Raw genomic sequence first — 20,921 nt, 5'->3', positions numbered from 1 at the left:
CACTGAGGACTGGGCTGCGATGTATACTATAGCCTTAACTTCAATGCTTGGATACTTTTGCTGCGAGATGATGAAATGGAAATAAAAACCCATCTGTCAGAGTAAATGCAACATAATGTAGCAGTAGTTTTGGGCGTGGGGGGAGGGTTCTGACAAATTGTAAGTTTAGATCTCGAAAGTAATTGCAATTTACATTTATACAATCCATGTACAGGCTTTTTTTTATGATGCAAGGTTGTGAGATTTTGAGATTTTTACAGTTTTGTCAAGTATTAATCTGAAAAATAGAAACTATGCAAAAATCATGCATGAAATTTACAGTCCTTGTGTTTATATTTTCATGAAGTCCTTCCTTTGTTTAGAAAGTTTAAAATTTCCCCATTTTTATTCAGATTGAATGGGGAATCATGCCACCTCACTCCAATGTTTACTTCTAGAATATATTCTGCTTTAAAAAAAATTAATAGTTTACAAGGTAACACTGGATACCATTTAGTTTTACAAAGTTGTCTATTCATAAAGCATAATCATTATTATTATTAGTTAAAGATGGTAGAGGAACCAATAGCTCGGTGGGTAGCATGCTGGACTTGTGACCAAAATGGTGTAGCTTCAGATCCTAACATCAGACATGTCTGGGTCAGATATTATGCTCCTTGGGCAAGGCACATTGCTCCAATTGCCTTTGCACTAAACAACCTACTTGTGTTGTTGTGCTGTAAAGTGTCGAACTAAATCAAGTCATGGTTGTAGAAGCTTCACACACACACACACACACACACACACACACACACACACACAATCTTCATGTATAATTATTTAAAGAAAATATATAAAAACTTAACTGTTTTTGCATTTGCATGGAAAGTCATTTATGGACGGCCTAAAAACAGGGACTTCTGCAAGAAATCCAGAGAGTTCACAGCAAATTGGCAGCTTTTTCTTTGGGATACTTGTAGGCTTGGCTTTACTGGCAATGGGTTTTGCCCTACTTGTTTGGAATGAGGTAAGTTCTGTTATAGGAATTTTCTTTATATTAGATAAATAGCCATTTATGATTACTGACAAGTGATATTCTTTGAATTGTTATTGTAAGGAGTAGTGTCATGAAGATGCCAGTGTTATACATACATACATATATATATATATATATATATATATATATATATATATATATATATATATATATATATAGCTATGTTAAATAAGCTTGGGAGTGTTATATTTGTACACTTGGGTATGTTATATAACTGTATAGCACTGCTAACAAAATGGGTCTATTATATATCTGTATAGCACAGTTAAATAAATTTGGGTGTGTTATATATTTGTCTAGCTCTGCTAAATAAACTTTGTTGTGCTATATCTGTATAGCACTGCTAAATAAACTTGGGTGTGTTATATGTCTGTATAGCACTGCTAAATAAACTTGGGTGTGTTTTATATCTGTATAGCACTGCTAAATAAACTTGGGTGTGTTATATATCTGTATAGCACTGCTAAATAAACTTGCATGTGTTAATCACTATAGCACTGCTAGATAAACTTGTGTGTGTTATATATCTGTATAGCACAGCTAAATAAACTTGGATGTATTATATATCTGTATAGCACTGCTAAATAAACTTGGGTGTGTTATATATCTGTATAGCACTGCTAAATAAACTTGGGTGTGTTATATATCTGTATAGCACTGATAAATAAACTTGGATGTATTATATATCTGTATAGCACTGCTAGATAAACTTGCATGTGTTATACATCTGTACAGCACTGCTAAATAAACTTATGTATGTTACACATCTATATAGTATTGCTAAATAAACTTGGGTGTGTTATATATCTATATAACACTGCTAAATAAGCTTGGGTGTGTTATATATCTGTTTAGCACTGCTAAATAAACTTGGGTGTGTTATATATCTATATAGCACTGCTAAATAAACTTGGGTGTGTTATATATCTATATAACACTGCTAAATAAACTTGGGTGTGTTATATATCTGTTTAGCACTGCTAAATAAACTTGGGTGTGTTATATATCTGTATAGCACTGCTAAATAAACTTGGATGTATTATATATCTGTATAGCACTGCTAAATAAACTTGGGTGTGTTATACATCTGTACAGCACTGCTAAATAAACTTATGTATGTTACACATCTGTATAGCACTGCTAAATAAACTTTGGTGTGTTACACATCTGTAAAGAACTGCTAAATAAACTTGGGGGTGTTACACATCTGTATAGCACTGCTAAATAAACTTGGGTGTGTTACATATCTGCATAGCATTGCTAAATAAACTTGGGTGTGTTATATATTTATATAGCACTGCTAAATTAACTTGTGTGAACTAATATATATATATATATATATATATATATATATATATATATATATATATATATATATATATATATATATATATATGTGTGTGTGTGTGTGTGTGTGTGTGTGTGTGTGTGTGTGTGTGTGTGTGTGATTTCATATCAAAGGCAAACAACTTCCATCCTTCAATAAAATTCATGGCAGAAGTCTCCAACTCAAACCACATTTTCCTGGACACAACAACCAGACTGGTAGAAAAGAAACTCCATATAGACATATACTCTAAGCCAACCGACAAACACCAGTATCTCCTCCCAAACAGCTGCCATCCAAAACACTGTATTAGGAACATCCCATATAGCCAGGCACTGAGGATACACAGAATCTGCACTGACGATGAAACATTCCAAAAAAGGTTTGAAGAGTTATCTAAACATTTGACTTACCAAGGCTATGACAAAGACTGGATTGAGGAGGCAACCCAAAAGTTAAATATCCCAAGGAGACATTTTTCACATTCCCAAATTAGGAAATCTACTATGGTCACAAAGAAATTCTGCATGGACAATTGCAGTGAGAAAACAGAAAATACAGCAAGCAGCTTCATACATATGGGACATTTTTCTCTGGGTTTTTTCCCCACCTCTACCTGGTTCACTACCCTGCCTTAATCCCACTTTAATGGAATTAAAATTCTAAAACTGATATACACCTTTTAGAACAACACTGACAATCTTTGAAGCCTAAAGATTATACCATATATAGTCACTTATTAATTGAATCCAGCTGCAAACGACATGGATCCTGACCTACCATTGCATGTTGCGCTTGAAGATCAGAATGTGTGCTGTTAGTTCTTTTGATTACTGGTAACAAGCTGCTTAGACCCAGATCTGCCAATGCATTATATGCATTATATGATGGCAGGTATGGTTCTATGCAGTTTGTAGTTGGATCTGAGGTGTGAGAGTACCTGGTAATACATTTTGTTTAATGTGACATCATTATTTAACAAGCACCATTAGCTGTTTGCCACAATTAACAGACCTTACACAGGCTGAACAAAGGAAATTTAAATTGTTGAAGGATGCTGTGAACAGTCAATTTGCACTGAGGCACTGAGATGTCCCTATCTCTTCAGCAAGGTAGGAACTGGGAGTCATAATGCATATAAGCATGCATATGCATTCATTAGCAGTATTACACACATGCCCACTTTTTCATTACAAATTTGAGGATAGTAGTGTAAAAATTATTTTAAAGTATCAAGAAAATTGGCTAAACCTGGATGTTTTTTCATAATTAACAGGGTCAAGCTGTTAAAGCGTTCAAATCTTTGGATGAAGGCTTTAACGTAGTAGTAAGCCTGAAAAATATTGATGTGGTAAACCAAGAAAACAATGGAAAGCTTGTTCATCTTATTGGACCACTTAGCACGGACAAGGTAAGTTCTTTGCATAAACTCACTGGCCTCTTGTGTGTGTGAAATAACATATGCAAAGATAAGTTATATTACATGGTCTTCAAAAGAAGCATGAATAGAATCTACATAAGGGTTGGTACTGGGATAAGGAAATCAGTCAGAGGGTTAAATTATTTATCTTCCCACTAGGCAGAACCTCATGGGGAGACATAATTTAACCCCATGACTGGGATTTCCTTGTCTTGGTACAAACACCAACATAGATTTTTTTGTTAGTCAAGGTTTTTCCATTCAAATTAAAATAACCCTGCACTTCTGCATTATAATTAGTAGATTTATATCGACAGGATTCATCGTGTACAAATATTACCTTATATATTTTTATATAGGTCATACAGTGTTGTACTGTTTTATGAAAATCTAAACAATTATCTAAGTAGAATTTACATTTATCAGCTGATTTTAAAATATTTATCTCCAAAAACCAATGCAGTAATATCTATTCAAGAGGTCATTGCAGTGTCCTAGCAACCGTAACTTACGTTCTACACATCAGAACATGGAAGCATAAAACAGTTGAGTGTGTTTGTGATTTGGATATTTAATCTAGCTTTAACAATTTTTCAGTCATATTGCTACAATGTCTGCAATGTGACAACTTATATTGATGTCTAGCACTGGGGCATCATGCCTAAGACATATAGCATGATGTCCCACTCAGTCACATTTTCCTGACACCAGCCTGACCAGTCCTAACACTAACCTCTTAATACTGAGCACCTAGCAAGGCAGCTGTTAGTACCATTTTTAGATGTCTTTGTTATGACTTGGCTGGGGTTTGAATCCATGATCTCCTGCATCTAAGGTGGATGCTGTAACCACTAGGCCACCAGAGTGGTCTAAAACGATTGATATTAGAACTTTATTATCACATTAATCAATGGATGTTAAAAAAAGAAGTAATTAATATGTTTATAAAGATAACTTTTATCTTTCATTAGTTCTGATTTGGAAAAGTTCTTTGGTAGTAAATTATACAATACTGGGTACACAGCTCTTTGATGAAGACTGTGTAATGACTAAAGATTTGTATGTTTGACTGTTCATGGTGAATTAGAATATTTAAATCACCTTTTCAATGGAAACTGTATGTAAGATACTGGTGTTACTGGCTGTAATATTGCCTCCATGTATAAAACACAATACTCAACTGAATTGTGGGAGGAGAATTCTAATTCATGATTGTTCTTGGGAATTTATATTTTTGTCCTGGAAATATGGCAAGTGTTGTTATTACTAGTGCATTGATATATTACAGAGAAATCTTCCTGTGGTATAGCATTTGGATTGATGAATAAATCATTCTGATTGGTTAGTGCAGGAGTTTTCATTTGCACTTACATAATTATGTTTGATTCACCTGGGGTGGAACAGGGCTCCCAGTTGCCGAGTTGTCTAAAGCACTCATAATTATGGATCACTGCCTTCTCACTTCTGTCTGCATGGTTTGAGTCTTAACCTGGGCCGTCATTGTGAAAAAGATTGCCAGTAGCTTTGTGTGGGTTGGTGGTTCTTCCTGGAGTTTTCCTAGGTTTTTCCTCCAGGCTTATACTGGCTGCCATGTATAGCCTTATCTTGTGCTCAAAAGAGGCATTAAGCCCCACAACAACAACTGGATTGAATAAGTAGTGTTTGACAAAATCTTAAGGCTGTCACCATTTATAGCCTATTGAGAAATGGCATTAAGCCCTGAAACATCCAACCAACCAACAAAGTTTAAAGGAAGCAGGTTTTACATAACACATTTGTGGTTTTTGCAAAATTTGCAGTAGTTGATGTGAAAGTTTGACTTCTTTTTGTTCTAACATAGATATTTATTCATGCTTGAGGTTTTGTAATATTTTTAGAAGTCAAACTTTCACATTCATTTTTATCATTAAAGTACTTTGTTGCCCCAGCTGGTGACTGAAAAAATCCATTGCTCATTTGGTCCACATGGTAGAATATATGGTCAGGTCACAAAAATAACTGGGATGTTTGTTCTTACAACATTTGTTCGTATATGCACAGGACACTTAAGTAACAGAAGGTTAATGAAATTACATTAACATGGACACTTTTGTTTATATCTGGTTTGGATAGTAAGTTAAAGTCCATATATTCACAATACCTGCAAATTCCTGAAAATAAAAGTAGATTTATGATAACTTCTAAAAGACAGTATGTACAAACTCCTTTTATTAATTTCATGTACAAATTTTAATGCCTAAAGGGCAACATACTATTATAGTCACAGGGGTTTGTATCATTGGTCACAATTTACCTATCAGTCACATATGTACTATAAGTACGACTGTTAGGTAAATTGTAAGCACGGATATGAGCCCCTGTGGGCAGGACAACAAGTATGTTATCAGTCTAGCATCACTGTTTTTCATTGTTGACCCTAGCACTTTTTTCTCCCAGGGTAAAAGATTTTTTTAAAAAAAATTCACAAAATTGATTTATGCATATAATTGAGGCAGTTCTGCCCTGTACATATGCTAATCATTATTTATATATATATATATATATATATATATATATATATATATATATATATATATATATATATATATATGTGTGTGTGTGTGTGTGTGTGTGTGTGTGTGTGTGTGTTTTTAAAAAAAATAAAAAACAAAATGAAAGCCTACCTACCTCACCTAATTTTAAAACCAGTGCAATAGGAAACACACACATTATTTATGGCCTTATGGTCAATGACTGTCCTTTTTATAGACAAGTTTCACTGGTTTTTTTTTTTTACAGATTATTATTGATTGAACTATTATTTTTTGTGCACAACAGGCTGTACATTATGAACGCTATGGTGTTGGTGTCCATGCAGTGAAGTTGAAAAGTACGGGGGAGATGTACCAATGGGTGGAGCATGAGGACAAAATGTAAATGTATAGCGCTATAATCAAGTATTCATTTTGATTTCTTTAAAATATATCAATATGTGAATCGCATACATTCTGAATTCATTTTTTTAGCAATTCTCAGAAAGTGTCCAATAAAATGTTGCATATACATGTACATGGCTCTTAATTTGTTCTTATTTGGAAATGTTTTAAAAAGGAGTTAGTATTTCAAATAAATGGTAACTTTCTTCTGTGTTTCCTAGTTGAGAAATTGATGTTTCTTTATCCTTTGACATGTAACAATTTTCATGTACATTGTAAACAGTATATGAACTTTGAACTTTTCAGTTGCTTAATTAATCTGTTTTCATGACCTGGTCGCACATGAGATGTTTGTTTTTATCCTATTTCTAGGTTTGCTGGTTAATAAATGGTTCTGTTAAATGGTTTGACTAAATTTGGCAAAGTGATGACCTTTAATCCAGCAGATGACACCCATATTAAATGAACAAAGCCAATGTTGTCAAGGCTAATCAATTCAGATCCCATTCCCCAACATTCCAGACAGTCACTCTTCATTTTGAAGTCAGACAAGTAAAATTTTGCAGGGTATTATTCCAAGACCAATGCCTATTTTCTATTTTAAAACAAGTTGGGCAAGCAGTAATTTTCAGCTGTAATCACTTTATTTTCATTTATATAGCCATTCTTGCCTTCCGGGCATTGTGATTGCATGAATCTACCTCTCTCCATGTATTCAGTCATATCATGGGATATATGTTACCAAAAGATAGTGGTCATTGATAACTGTCGCATATAAGCACATTTTATTACTGCTTGAATACATATTGGGTCAGCCTATCAAAACAATTAAAACAAATCCAGTATGATTAATTACTAGCCTTTTTCAACAACTTTATTATATTGTGTTTTCTTTAAGTTCAGTCCAGCAAGTCATTGCAATTAATTAATGAAAGGCAACATACTGAAAATAGTATTAGTGTCCTTATGATATGATTAAATGTCACCAATTGTATTTTAAAATGTTTCATTCATTATACTGAGGATCAACTTTCACTTGCAATATTCTGTTTGAAGCAAATTGGTTATTCTAATTAAGCAGCTTTCCTTTTATATTTCAACAAAAAAAAAATATTGTTGAAAAAGTGTGGGTGTTGTTGATGAGTGAGTTGAGGTGATCCTTACTAATTGGATAAAATGAGGTTACTAAGTTATTTTAGTGAGGAAGGTAGTAGGGACAATTTGAAGAAGGAAGATACATGTGAAAGTTGAGGATAACATGTAAGACTGCTGCTGTGTATATCTATTTATATCTATATTATGTCTGTTATTTTAATAGTAATAGTTTCTGTAAGGGTCATTTAGTTATTGACATTTTTATTTCTAACTTTAAATCATAGATTGCACAGAGATAAGTCAAATATAATGCGTAGAATCATTTCATCATAAACTTCTAAGGTTGATGTATTAATAAGTGCAAGTAAACATCACATGATATGACAAGGACATGTGTTCTTGTGAATGGGGGGTCATGTATTTTTCTGCAAAGGATCCAGACCCGTTTATTGATTGGTTGGAACTCAATCAGCTGTTGCTTACTGCAAGTCAGTATTTCAAAATACCAAAAGATTATTCTTACAAAGCCTTGTATTCCGTTCTAGCCATTGTGCGTTAGTTTACAATATCATTTGATTATTGTGCAGAATTAATTATTCTTTAAGTTATTACTGGACTTGAGAGAGAGTATTGTGAGGCTTAATTCATATATTTATTCTAATAATTCATTGTAATTGCTTTGCTGCAATAAACATTTATTCAAAGACTTTTGGATATATAAATAGGTGTACAGGTTTACTGTGAAACATTTTAAGACTATTTGGATTAATAGTTGCATGAAATTTCTGAAACATTCAAGGGCATTTTGGATTTATAGTTCCATTGGAGTTACCTTGAATTCATTTAACCCTTTACCTCATAGAGCATAGTGACAAAGTGCAGCACGCTATAAATAGAACACCTGTTACCTAGCAGACCGCATCCGCATAGGCATGCCTGTGAATTGTTAAGCAATGTAGTGGTGTTACGTTTAACAGCAGTTTTAACCATTTTACATTTAAGGTAGACATCTATTATATATGGAAAAATTGAAGAGTAAAGTCCGATTGTTATAGCTGTGTAATTATTTTTCACAGAAGAATATTTAATGTGCTTTAAAATCGAGAGAGAACTCATTCACCGTCATGTCAGTGAGGCCGCGTGACCGACCGTAGCTGCCATTTCCCATTCTCGAAATTTACACGTTTTTCGTCTGCGTCTACATCACTAAGTCATCTGAATTTGATAATCAATAAAAACTAATTGCTGCTTACATAAATATCATAGCCTTTACCAAAGTTATTGAATCTTTCGTGGCTGAGATTCTACTCGTGAAAACTTCGTAAGTACTGAATGAAATCCTGCCTGTGAACTGTTAAGCAATTTAGTGTATGTTACGTTTAACAACAATTTTAAGCATTTTACATTTTTGGTACACATATATTATATGTGGAAAAATTTAAGAGTAATGTCCGATTGTTATAGCTGTGTAATTATTTTCCACAGAAGAATTTTTTTATGTGCTTCGAAATCTTGAGAGAACTCGTTCACCGTCATATCAGTGAGGCCGCGTGACTAACTGTAGCTGCCATTTCCGATACTCGAAATTTACAAGGTTTTCGTGTGCGTCTATATCACTAAGTCATCTGAATTTGATAATTTATAAAAACTAATTGCTGCCTACATTAATATCAGAGCCTTTACCTAATTTATTGAATCTTTCGTGGTTGTTATTCTAATCGTGAAAACTTCGTACGTACTGAATGAAATCCGCAGCTGCCATTTTGTCGAGTGGAAATTACGACCCAGTTACTTTAAATAGCAGATATCGACCAGTGCATGAATAGTGACCACGTGATCTGACGTAATTGTCATTCGCAGAAATGAATGTAGTATGTAATAGGGGGGTTTTCCCCAAAGGTGGCGCTACGAAAACTATCTCAAAATGGCTGATGTTTACAGCAGGCGTCAAAAGGCGCTTCTATGCGAATCTTGCAGAGGTGTCAAAAGGCGCTTCCATGCGAATGGAGTAGAGGCGTCCAAAGACGCTTGTATGAGGTAAAGGGTTAAAAGACATTTGGATTTAGAACATAGTACTGGTACATCAGTACATTAAAGTTATCTTTCAGAATACCTTTAGAATTTATTTGGATTACTTTTAACTTAGGAATTGATAGAACTTTCAGGATTTTTAGGAATTTATTAACCACTGTAATTTGTTTTTAATTCTTTACCTTTGTATATAACAGGATAATAAATTAATATTTTAAATGACATAAAATTTGATGGTTTTGCTCTTCCTTGTTATGTAGTCAGAGCTGCTAGGGATCGTAACACTTCCACTGAGTCTGAGGTAACAATTTCTCCAAAGATGCACCAGCTTGTCTCAAGGAAAGATGTTTTGTAGTTATGGCAAGCAATGTCCCAAAATGGCACAGGTTGGAAATTCAACCGGTGTGTTTGCCGATGAAATTGACACATGCAGGATTAAACCTCATACAGCTCTGGACCTCGTAATGCATGTTCAATACATATGTATGAAAAGACCCAGAGTATGCAGAAAATCCCTTAAGTTAAGAGATGCTGACATTCGACTAAGAAAGTCCACTTTAAAACTAAATGAGAATGAATAGAAAATGAATTAGAGCTCTCTTTATCACATGCTACTTACTAGCTCATTATAATAAAATGTTTTCTGACATCAGAATGCTGTGTGCACTCAAGTAGAACAATGGTGTTGAACTTTATGTTAATTACAACTTGGAACAGACTAGGGGAATGAGAGTTCATTTTGTCATTTGATCAAACCCTGAGAGAAGAAGTTAGGGAATGTGTGAATTCTAATAAATTCCTTTCCATTCCTGCTGATTGAACTACTTGTGCCATGGTATTGGAGCAAGAAATAGTGTATATAAGATTACCTGACAATCAAAAACTGAAAAAGTAAGCTAGTTTTGCTAATTTCGACACATAATGCAAGCTTTGCAGAAGAAACAATGCACTCTGGGTTCAGTTTTATGCTCTTTAAGGAAACATATGTTGTACAGGATTTCTTTCTTTCTTTTTCTGCACTAAAGAGCAGTAATCTGTTCAAATCATCTAGTTATTAAAATTCTGGGACAGTTGAAAGAAAATTTGTATGAAAGCACTTATGTTGGATAATGGATGAAAAATGTTTTTGATCTACACAGAATGTGGCGTTCAAAGCAAGTTAAAGTAGAATGCTGCAGTTAACAAAAGGTCCCTCGCTAATCACATATAATTTTGACACATAATGCATGCTTTGCAGAAGAAACAATGAACTGTGTATTCAGTTTTATGCTGAATAAATTGATTTCTTTTTTGTCCATGTAGAAAATGATGCCTGATTCATTGACCAGAAAATGTAAAAAAATATTCAAAACAGGTTTTACATTTTCTGGGTGCTTACTATTGGAAGGCAAATGAAAGCAAACTAAAGTCCAGACTAAGAATTTTCTGGATTGTAAAGCTCATCTCTTTTAATTGTTGAATTTTCTCAGGAGGAATAAGGCTTTTTCTTCTATTCCAGTGAGTACTACAAAAAAGGATTAAAATTGGTTGAAAGAACATATTCATACTGTAAGTTATATATATATATATATATATATATATATATATATATATATATATATATATATATATATATATATATATATATAGCATAGAGCTGGGTATGGCAAAATATTTTGTACTGTGGTATTTCTGAACATGCTGCAATACATATCATGGTATACTGGAAATACTAGTAAAAAACTAAAACATGACAGTTCATTTTCTTTTTTAGTCTGACATGTTTCCTAAATTTTTTATTTTAGCCAAATGTCTTTCACAAATCACAATTGGCCACCACAACGGCATATATGACACATGCCAAACATGTGATTAAAGGATCATAAATATAATTATGTGTGTAATATATATAAAAAATTGTGTCAAGTGCAACTGTTTTGTAAAATAATATAATTTGTTGAATCCTTTTAATATGTAAAATAAAAACATGCTGTTAATAGCATTAATCTTGTAAAAGGATTATTAATGAAGATTGGTAAATTTTGGATTGTCTGAAACTAATGAAGCACAAGTACAGTGAAAAAGTAGTGATGCATACCAACGGAAAAAATACCATGGTAAACCAGTATACTAGTAATACCGCACACCTCTAATATTATCCAATAGAAATATAATTATTCCTTACTGGCTATAAGCTCTTTTATTTGTCCCATTTTTTCATCTGCTTGGACTTTGTTTCTGGGTTTTCTGATTGCATGGTTCCAGATGGGAATATTGTAATAGAATGTGTTTTAGTTCATTTTAGTGTACACTATTTATTTATTATCCCTGGTATATTGTTAACTGTTAGTTTCTTCTGCATTTAGCTATTAATTTTATCTTTTTGTTTTTGTTTTTAGAATTGACAATAATGGCAAAGTGTGTTAAATGCAAGAAATTCAAAAGGATTTCATGTACATCATGATCTACTTGCAGCATGTTTGCCAGTTGGTCTGAGAATATATGGTGGACAGTACAGGAAAATGGCAAAATGAGGCAGAGACATGGACAATCAAAGTCTGAGAGTACTGATGTTTTGAACATTCACCCAAATACCAAGTGTCCGGCCAGCCTGGCAGATGATACCATATACATTGCTACCATTACATGAAGGAAATTGCAACTTCTCCACTGTCTACACTCTCTGGAGCTGTAGTTGAATCATTTGGTACAGTAATGGATGACAGAGTTTTCAGTCAAGAGTGAGTTTCTACCCATTTCTAGACAGCCCAATGGGTGTAAATCCCCTCGCGTGTCTGAGCATGTCCTTAGGGCCTGCGAGTCCAGGCATATGTGGTTTATAAATGATTGAGCCTTGACATGAAATAGCATATCAGTTTGATACCCTATCAGCCACCAGCTGTACAATCCAACTCAAGATCCATACTGTTCAGTGACTGCATGGCTTCTGTAACATTATTGTCCCTTGCTTTTTCAAGTCGATCCATGGAACACTAACATTGTCCGGGATCTTATTGATAGCTCCTTCCATATGCCTAACATTACCAATACTCCAGTTGTACTGCTGTCTGTACACCTGACACCTGTACTTGCTGATTTTGATTTTGATAAGCTGCCTATACCAAGTTGATGAATACATCCTGCGGATATGGTAAGTGATGCATGCATGGATTACTGTAACAGTCTTAGAGACAATGACCCAGCCTGGTCTGTGCCTCTGGGAATATTTTATGTATATCTATACTGTGTGCTTAAATTGTTTCCATTATAGTGCATATCGATATTGTATGCTTAACTTTTGTCCATCATTGTAGATTGTTGACATGGCCTTTTGACCTTAAAATGTTCCAGAAGAAAATTTGTTTACAGTTTGGTGTCATTTTTGTTTTATTGTGTATTAGGTTTTTATATAATGTTTTTCTCATAAACATTTTTCATTGTTACCATAAGTTCAGTGTTTAGAATTATTGTTAGTTGTGTTGATTTATAATTGAGAGGAATTATTAAAAAATTATTCAATGGCATTAGAACCTGCTCATTAATGTTTTGGACATAATCACTACTTTGGATTATTGTGAAATCAGTCAAGGACATTCTGGATTGCATCATTGTGACACATCAAGACTTGGCATTTCAGCTCATTCAAGGCTGTTGGTACATAAGCACATTCAATACTGGAATTCATCTGAAATGCTATACTTGTGGATTTGTGATAGAACTTTTAGGATTATTTGGGATTTAATTCACATTAGTGTAGGTTCATTTTTAAGTTTAATTTTGTATTCTAGGGAGATAGTTTATTTGTTGAATTTTATTAAACCTGTTGATTTCACTTTTTTGTGTGATATAGTTTAAAACGATAGAGTTGTATTATCCAGATATTGGGTTTGATCCAAGTCAGACAACCTGCACACTGAATGTGGGATAAACCTGGTGATGGTTCATACTCGGATCCCACTGGAGTGGACAGAGTATAGCTTTAAGGCAGCAATAGAGAAATTATATTGAGTGTTGCTGATCTCAGAATATTCATCATTACTTTCTCATACACTGTCTTCCAAGGTCAAGGCCTTGGTTGATATTGATGATGATGAAGTTATCTCTCCTTCTGTTTTGTGCCACAATCTGGTTAAAATCAAGGAAATTGTATTGAGACTTCCTGTTAAGATCAGTGACCTAGGCAATTCCAAAGCCTTTTTTCTGAGTGTCAGCTATCAGCGTTCTTTGCAAGTCACAGTTATAAGACCCAATCACATCATGCGTTCTGTGCAGATCTCCCATTGGTAGAAAAGAACTAAACTGCAGTCAGTCTGACTGTACTAAAGGCATCCAGCACACACGACTTTGAACCTTATTTGCAGTATAGTGTCTGCATCTTTCTTGTTGGACTCTGGCAATTTTCAGGCTTGTCGAGTAGGCCTGGCATTGTATGTACATCAATGGCCAGAATATCAAAGGTAATTAAAACATTACCATATATACTCTTGTATAAACCCTGTTTGCATATAAGGTGACCCCACCCCCAAATTGAATAGGTATAAACATTAAAAAGTGCCTGACCCACACATAAGTATGAGACATGACAAGATGCACATTGTAAGTTAAAAATGCATTGAGTGAGACAAAAAACATTGCTAAATTAAAATATTATTCTCAAGCCTAACAAAAATGAATGTATGAACACAGTACTAAAATATTTAATCTTAAATATTATGTCTTTATAGTAAAGTAGTAAAATCCTCCTGTTAAAATCCATAATTATAAACATTCTTTAAATCAGAAATCCTTCAGAACTTTTACTTTATCTCTGAATTGCCAAACTGTTCATGAAAGTTGGCTTCTTATATAGGTGTGATGTGTGCTATCATTGTAGATGTCGACATTGTAATCAGAGTTGTCTGATACTCTATTGTCGTTTGGTTTCTCCACTCTTCTCGTTATCTAAATCAAATATACCATCATCCACAGTTCTATCCAAGACATTGCTGATGCTGCATTTTTTGAATGATTTGGTAATCATTTCTGACGATATCATGTTTTGTGTGTCTTTGACCCACTTGGTGTCCGGGTCGATATCCAGATTCATGAAATTTCAGTATTTGGTCAGCTTCTCTGCATTTGAAAAAACCCAGTTGGATTGCTTCATTTGTAACCTGTAACCTGTTAAAGACAGGTTACTGGCTTAATTAGACAGACACCAACAGGTAAATCTGATGTTAAACCTCCAGATATCACAGCCAGTGTAGTTTTAATTTTCTTTGCAACCATTCTTTGACTTGTCTGTGTTTGTGCTCAAAGCATACTCAGAGGAGCATTCAGTTGACTTGTCTGTGTTGTGTGCTCAAAGCATACTCAGAGGAGCATTCAGTTGACATGTCTGTGTTATGTGCTCAAAGCATACTCAGAGGAGCATTTAATTGACTTGTCTGTGTTATGTGCTCAAAGCATACTCAGAGGAGCATTCAATTGACTTGTCTTTGTTATGTGCTCAAAGCATACTCAGAGGAGCATTCAAGACTTTCAGTGTGGACGAACACCAGTGTCATCAGCAGGAAACATCATGCTTTTTGGCTCTCTTCCATTTAAATATGTTGACAGGAGGCAGCTTTGAACCATGAGTTTAACAGACAAAAACAACTGTGAAATGTTTTTTCACCATCGTGTTTTTTTCTGAACAGTTTTCTTGCCAGCAGTAATGACGTTCTGGTTGTGCAGAGTTCATACACATCTCATCTATATTTCCTGATTTGGGATATTTTGAATTATCACTGCTTTTGATGTTTGAATAACTTCTAAAATGATTCAGTTTTTCTCTTCTAGATCATCTGGTAGCTTTTGTGCAATTTTCATTCACTACATGAGACAGAAATCATGCCAGTTTATCAAATAGGAACAATAACTGACTGATGCAACACATTTTGATGAATCTGCCTATTTGTATTTGTCATCTTTTGCCTTTTGCATGCACGCAGATGAATTGTAGTTCTTGTAACGATGTATCAGCTATTTCTGTATTCAGGGAATGAAGCAATTTCAGTCTGAAGCACACCTTCTTTGTTCTTGGCATTTTTCTAATGCTGCTTTGCTTTTCTGCCATTCCCATACTATATTCATGTGTACCCAAAAGTTGTGTTCTGCTTCAGCATAGACAGAAGCTTGTAACTTTTGAATACCATATCATTATTTAAGCAGAATGCTTTTTTTTATTTCCACCACTATTCATTTTAATTATTGTTGTAACTTTCTAGAAAGAATAAACTTAAATAATTTTTTATAGTGGTAGGTATCCTATTTATATTTTATCGTGTAATTTTGACATGGGTGGATGGTTATGAAATTGTAGTGGATAATTATTTATTATTGTTTCGTTTTTTTCCCCATGAGTAGCTTGATTCAGTTAACAAAAATATGATTGGCTGTCAGCAATGACATCATTACATACAAAATCACTTCATCTATGTGTAACATTTATGGCTATGATTATTGCTTTATATCGTTGAAAAATACATCACAGAATCTGTATGGATTAGTAAATTCATTGCCATTTGTGTAACAAAAGAAACCCATTATCCCTCAAGCATTATTTACCAAAGAGCACAGTAAGTATAGTTATTATTGAACAACTAATAACTGCCTTTGCTTTATAAACAGGTAAATAATAGTAGAGGATAATCATTAATTATGTGTGCTAAAGTTTTGGTTCCTCAAGTATGCTTTTATCAAAATCCAAGTGACTGCCTTTTATTTCCAAAAACATCTGTCAGATAAATCCACAAAAGACATACCTTTATTTGAGAATATTGGCATCTTAATGACGTTGACTTATATATTGCTATTTGACTGTTATTTACCTTTTTTAGGCATGTGTACAACACAAACACTATGGAGCCTACTGTTGCCTAAAGACTAGCCATCATACATGTATTTCTACTCAATAACAATTGTTTCTGTCATATATACCTTCAGAATTATAATTCCAACATCATATATGTTTTAGTTTCTTTTCATATATTATTTACTCAGAACGTGTGTGTGAATTTGTAAGGTAGATTTTAATGATTAATGATTAGCAGAGGGTAAAACACTGGACTGAGAGATTACTAATATGGCAGTTCTTTTGGAAAATACACAATCCACATACAATCATGACTGTAATACATTGTTTGGCTGCGTTTTCTGGGTGGACATGTACCAAGTAGACAAAAATAGTAATGCCTGATTTTTATTCATTATCCTACCCATAGTGTTGTAAAAGTACTTCTTGACAGCGCATCATCATATAAGATGTGTAGCACCATTAGGCATGTAAACTTGTCTTAAGTGATCTACTATAACAATGTATACAGATAGTCAACAAGAAAACTTAATAATTTTCAAGCTTAGACCTTGTCCCATAGATAAGCCAACCTCATTCTTCCAGGCCTTCATTTTTTTCCTAAATTATTCAGCTAATAGGTGAGTATATACAAAATTATGATCAGTTAAATATAGTAGGGAAAACATAATTTACTTAAAATTAGCTATTTATCAAAGGAGTTCAGTTTGAGAATGGATGTTTTGTTTTTTTAAATAAGGTGAACTTTCTCTTTTTTATTATTGGAAAGCATTCTGTTTCAATAAATAAAATGTAAACATTTAAATTCTACAATAGTCATGGAAATGCCATTTTTTTGCATGTAAACTGTATACTTGATCAGGTTGCCTCCGTTTTCTCAATCAACTAAAGAAAAAAATACACGTAATGTTTTACATACTTAGAACTGCTAGTGGTTTGTTTAGTTTAAATAGTTCTTATATGTGAGATTAATTATGTTTCCTCTATTACAGCAAAAGAGTGGAGACCTGATGTGATCAATTGCAGTTCTTTTCATGAAACATTTAATCACAAAAATGTTTATCCTACGTAAGTAAATTAGGATGAGATTTTATGCATTTTTACTTACAATAGAAGACAAATAAAGCCTTTTATTTTGATGTCTTCTTGATCCATGAAGAGCACTTCGTACAAATAGCACCCTTTCACCAATCCACAGATTTAAATGCAGATTGAATGAAAATGTAATTTTTCACAAAACCAGCACAATTGATACTCATGAAATTAATGAGTTTACAGTAAATATGTCCTACAATGACACTCATACTTTTGATGCAAAATATGACAAGTTTAGTCAACTGACTTTGTTTGCTTATTTCAAGGTATAGATCAAATTATTGAGATGTAGAACTATTTTGTGATTTCCAGTTACATTTGTAAACTCAGTGTTTAAAGTTCTTGTGGTTTGCTCAGACTCAGCAGGTTAAATAAGTAATTCATGTTTACATAAATCAATAACTAGGAGGGTTTCCCATTGACCCATACTCCCTGGATTTGATGCATGAATTTCATATTAGACCAGAAACTGACACATGTAAACTCTGCTCTGTTTGTGAGTTTGATTTTTGGAAATTTGACCGTAAGTGTCAAACATTATAATCAGGATCTTATAATAACCTTTGATATCCTTGCTCTTTGAATGACTATATTTATGCACCTGTTTGACCAACAAGTCAGGTGGCATTGTTTTCATCAGAATAAGTTGCATTGTATTGTCAGATAATTGACAGCATTGTCCACTTTGATCTTTTGTTTTAAGAATATTAATGGTTTGTTTGAGTGACACTGAGATAATTATAATTTAACACCTTTACAAAGTAAGATGGCGAATTGGCTTTGATGACTAGAAACTAGAAAATGTAAGACTAATCAAAAAGGATTGATTGAGCACCCGTACAAAATTTTCCACATGGATTGGATATGGAATCCATATGTACTTTTGCAGAAATATTCATATGGACATTTTTATTCTATATCTGAACCACTCTTAAGGATTTCAGTGTATTGATATGGAAATGTTATGGATTAAACCATAAAAAATCTGCTTCAGATTTCTATTGAACTGCCTAATGATTCTTAGACATTATTGGGAATCAGTGATAAATATTCACACTCATTTTTAAAATGGATTATTTTGACAGACATTATCAAATAAGATTTAGGTTTTTCTTGTCCTCATTTTCTTTCTTGCATACAAAACCTAATCTATGATGGCATCACTTAAGTCTTTTTCATTTCACTGAAAAGTTTGGTGAGATTTTAGAAATATTGCAACCAAACCTTTCATTGAAATTGTGGTGAGATCTCACTAAAATTTCATTGAAATATTTGTGAGGTTTCACAAAAAATTTGACTAAAAAGTTTGTGAGATTTCACTAAAATTTGGATCATTATTTAGTATTTTACTGAAGTTTCAGTAGTTTTTCAGACATTTCAGAAGGTTTCAAATTAATAATGGATATGAATTAAACAGGACTTTATTAACCAAGGTGATATTAAGTGTGCATGAAAACAAATATACAGATGTTGTAATTATATGACATACAAGGTAAGAGATATGGGAGTTAATAATAATAATAATAACAATAATAATAATGACTTTATTTAGAGAAGGTAACTTAATTAGTTACAGAACTAATCTACCTTGAGGCCTTCTATCTGTTATATACAATATATGCAGTATATACAACATGATGTGAAGAGTCTGGCTTGACACTAAATAATTAAGTGATTTTAAAAATCAAAGTATCAAGCCTGGAATATATGCACAGGCATCTGTGAACACATAAACATATATAAAATATAAAATATTAATCTGCATTGAAAAATTCAGCTGTGAAAATAATGCAAAATTACAGAAAAGCATCCATTTGAGACATTGATTATGAAAAGAAGATATGCTAGGAGCCTGCCATATGTCACTTGTACTGCAGACTTGATTTTTGATTAATGTACAAACTGTGATGCCGCTGTAGTCTCTTGAATTAGTCCTTGTTCCATAAGCAGCCGTGACAAACGTTTATCATGATATAATTACTCTTTTTTTTACACTGAATTCCAATACACTTAGAATATTGTTATAATATACACAATAATGCCTCACGATATTGAAAGATGATTCTATGTGTGGGTCAAGAAAATTCCGCAAAGATATGATGATCTTTGATAGACATGGGTATTTTGCAACAATTCCCACCAGTGATCTATATGTTGTCCTCCTTAAATTCATTCTGGAAGTTAATCAGTTTTGAATTATATAACTTCGAAATCATCCTGGTTCAATCCCTGTCCTATTTAGCATGTTAGCCACTACTGTGAAGCTCTTTATGGCACAAAAAGCAAAATGCTAGTCGCCAATGTGGGTATATGAGAAAGTTTGCCAGTAGCTTCTCGTGGGTCGGTGGTTCTTCCCGGGATTTTCCTGGGTTCTTCCTCCACCATTAATATTGGCCGCCATGCATAGCCTATCATGTGCTGAAAATTGGTGTTAAACCACACAACAACAACAACAAAATGCTAGTCCTGGCATTCAGTTTTTATACAGACTGACCAATTATGTTCCCATCAACTTTGCATTAAAGCTATTTTCATTGCCGCACATTTTTCAAATGGTTATTCAATCTTGTATCCCGCTCGAAAATTCAGATCACCATGTTTAGCATTCCCATCAGTTTCTGTTATGCATCAGTTCATAGGGCAAGTACAAAATTTTGACCAATCAGAAAGCTCTTTACAGTGATCATCCTATAAATAATAAACGGAACAAATACTTATTAGAAAGCTTGTTGCAGAATGGGACCGGATAGAGCATTATTTTAAAAACGTTTTGGACATGATATTAAAAAAGGGTCCGTATGGAAGAAAATCAGAATCAGGTCAGGAGAAAAGTGAAATTCTTATTTCAAACAGAAAACAAGAAAACTTGTTTGAGGGCAGTTAAATCCATTTTAAGTTAAACAAAAATACAACAACAACAAAATTTGATAAAGAAAAATATCAAGGTAAGATGTGCAAAGAAGTTATTGTGCCCAAAATAAACAATACAATTACAGCTATCAGAAACAGGAAATATAAATGCTGCTGAAAATCATTCAGATTGTACAAGAAACAAAAAATACATTTTATTATATCTTATTGATATTTTTTACTGAATGTCAGTGATATTACAATCACAAAATATCACTATTTATAGAATTTTTGACAAACTGTCAGTGAAATTTCAATCGCAAATTCCCACTGATATT

General features: G+C 33.4%; 1 protein-coding gene across 4 annotated transcripts in view; it reads left to right on the top strand.

Moving 5' to 3' along the window:
- The window catches only part of LOC149799582 (transmembrane protein 43-like), a 58,985-nt gene that overhangs the window by 4,315 nt on the left and 33,749 nt on the right, over nt 1-20,921 (top strand). For all 4 annotated transcript variants that reach the window (XM_089958923.1, XM_089958922.1, XM_089958924.1 and 1 more), the window contains exons 2-6: nt 869-1,006; nt 3,640-3,774; nt 6,601-6,695; nt 11,323-11,372; nt 17,631-17,706. In XM_089958923.1, coding sequence (XP_089815049.1) covers nt 875-1,006; nt 3,640-3,774; nt 6,601-6,695; nt 11,323-11,372; nt 17,631-17,706 — 488 coding nt within the window. In that variant the 5' untranslated portion in view covers nt 869-874. The remainder of the gene's footprint in view (nt 1-868; nt 1,007-3,639; nt 3,775-6,600; nt 6,696-11,322; nt 11,373-17,630; nt 17,707-20,921) is intronic.

Source organism: Sinohyriopsis cumingii, chromosome 5 (assembly GCF_028554795.1).
Source record: "Sinohyriopsis cumingii isolate HCF-2022 chromosome 5, ASM2855479v2, whole genome shotgun sequence".
In the NCBI taxonomy this organism is placed as follows: Eukaryota; Metazoa; Mollusca; class Bivalvia; order Unionida; family Unionidae; genus Sinohyriopsis; species Sinohyriopsis cumingii.
This window is presented reverse-complemented; position numbering and strand designations above follow the sequence as displayed.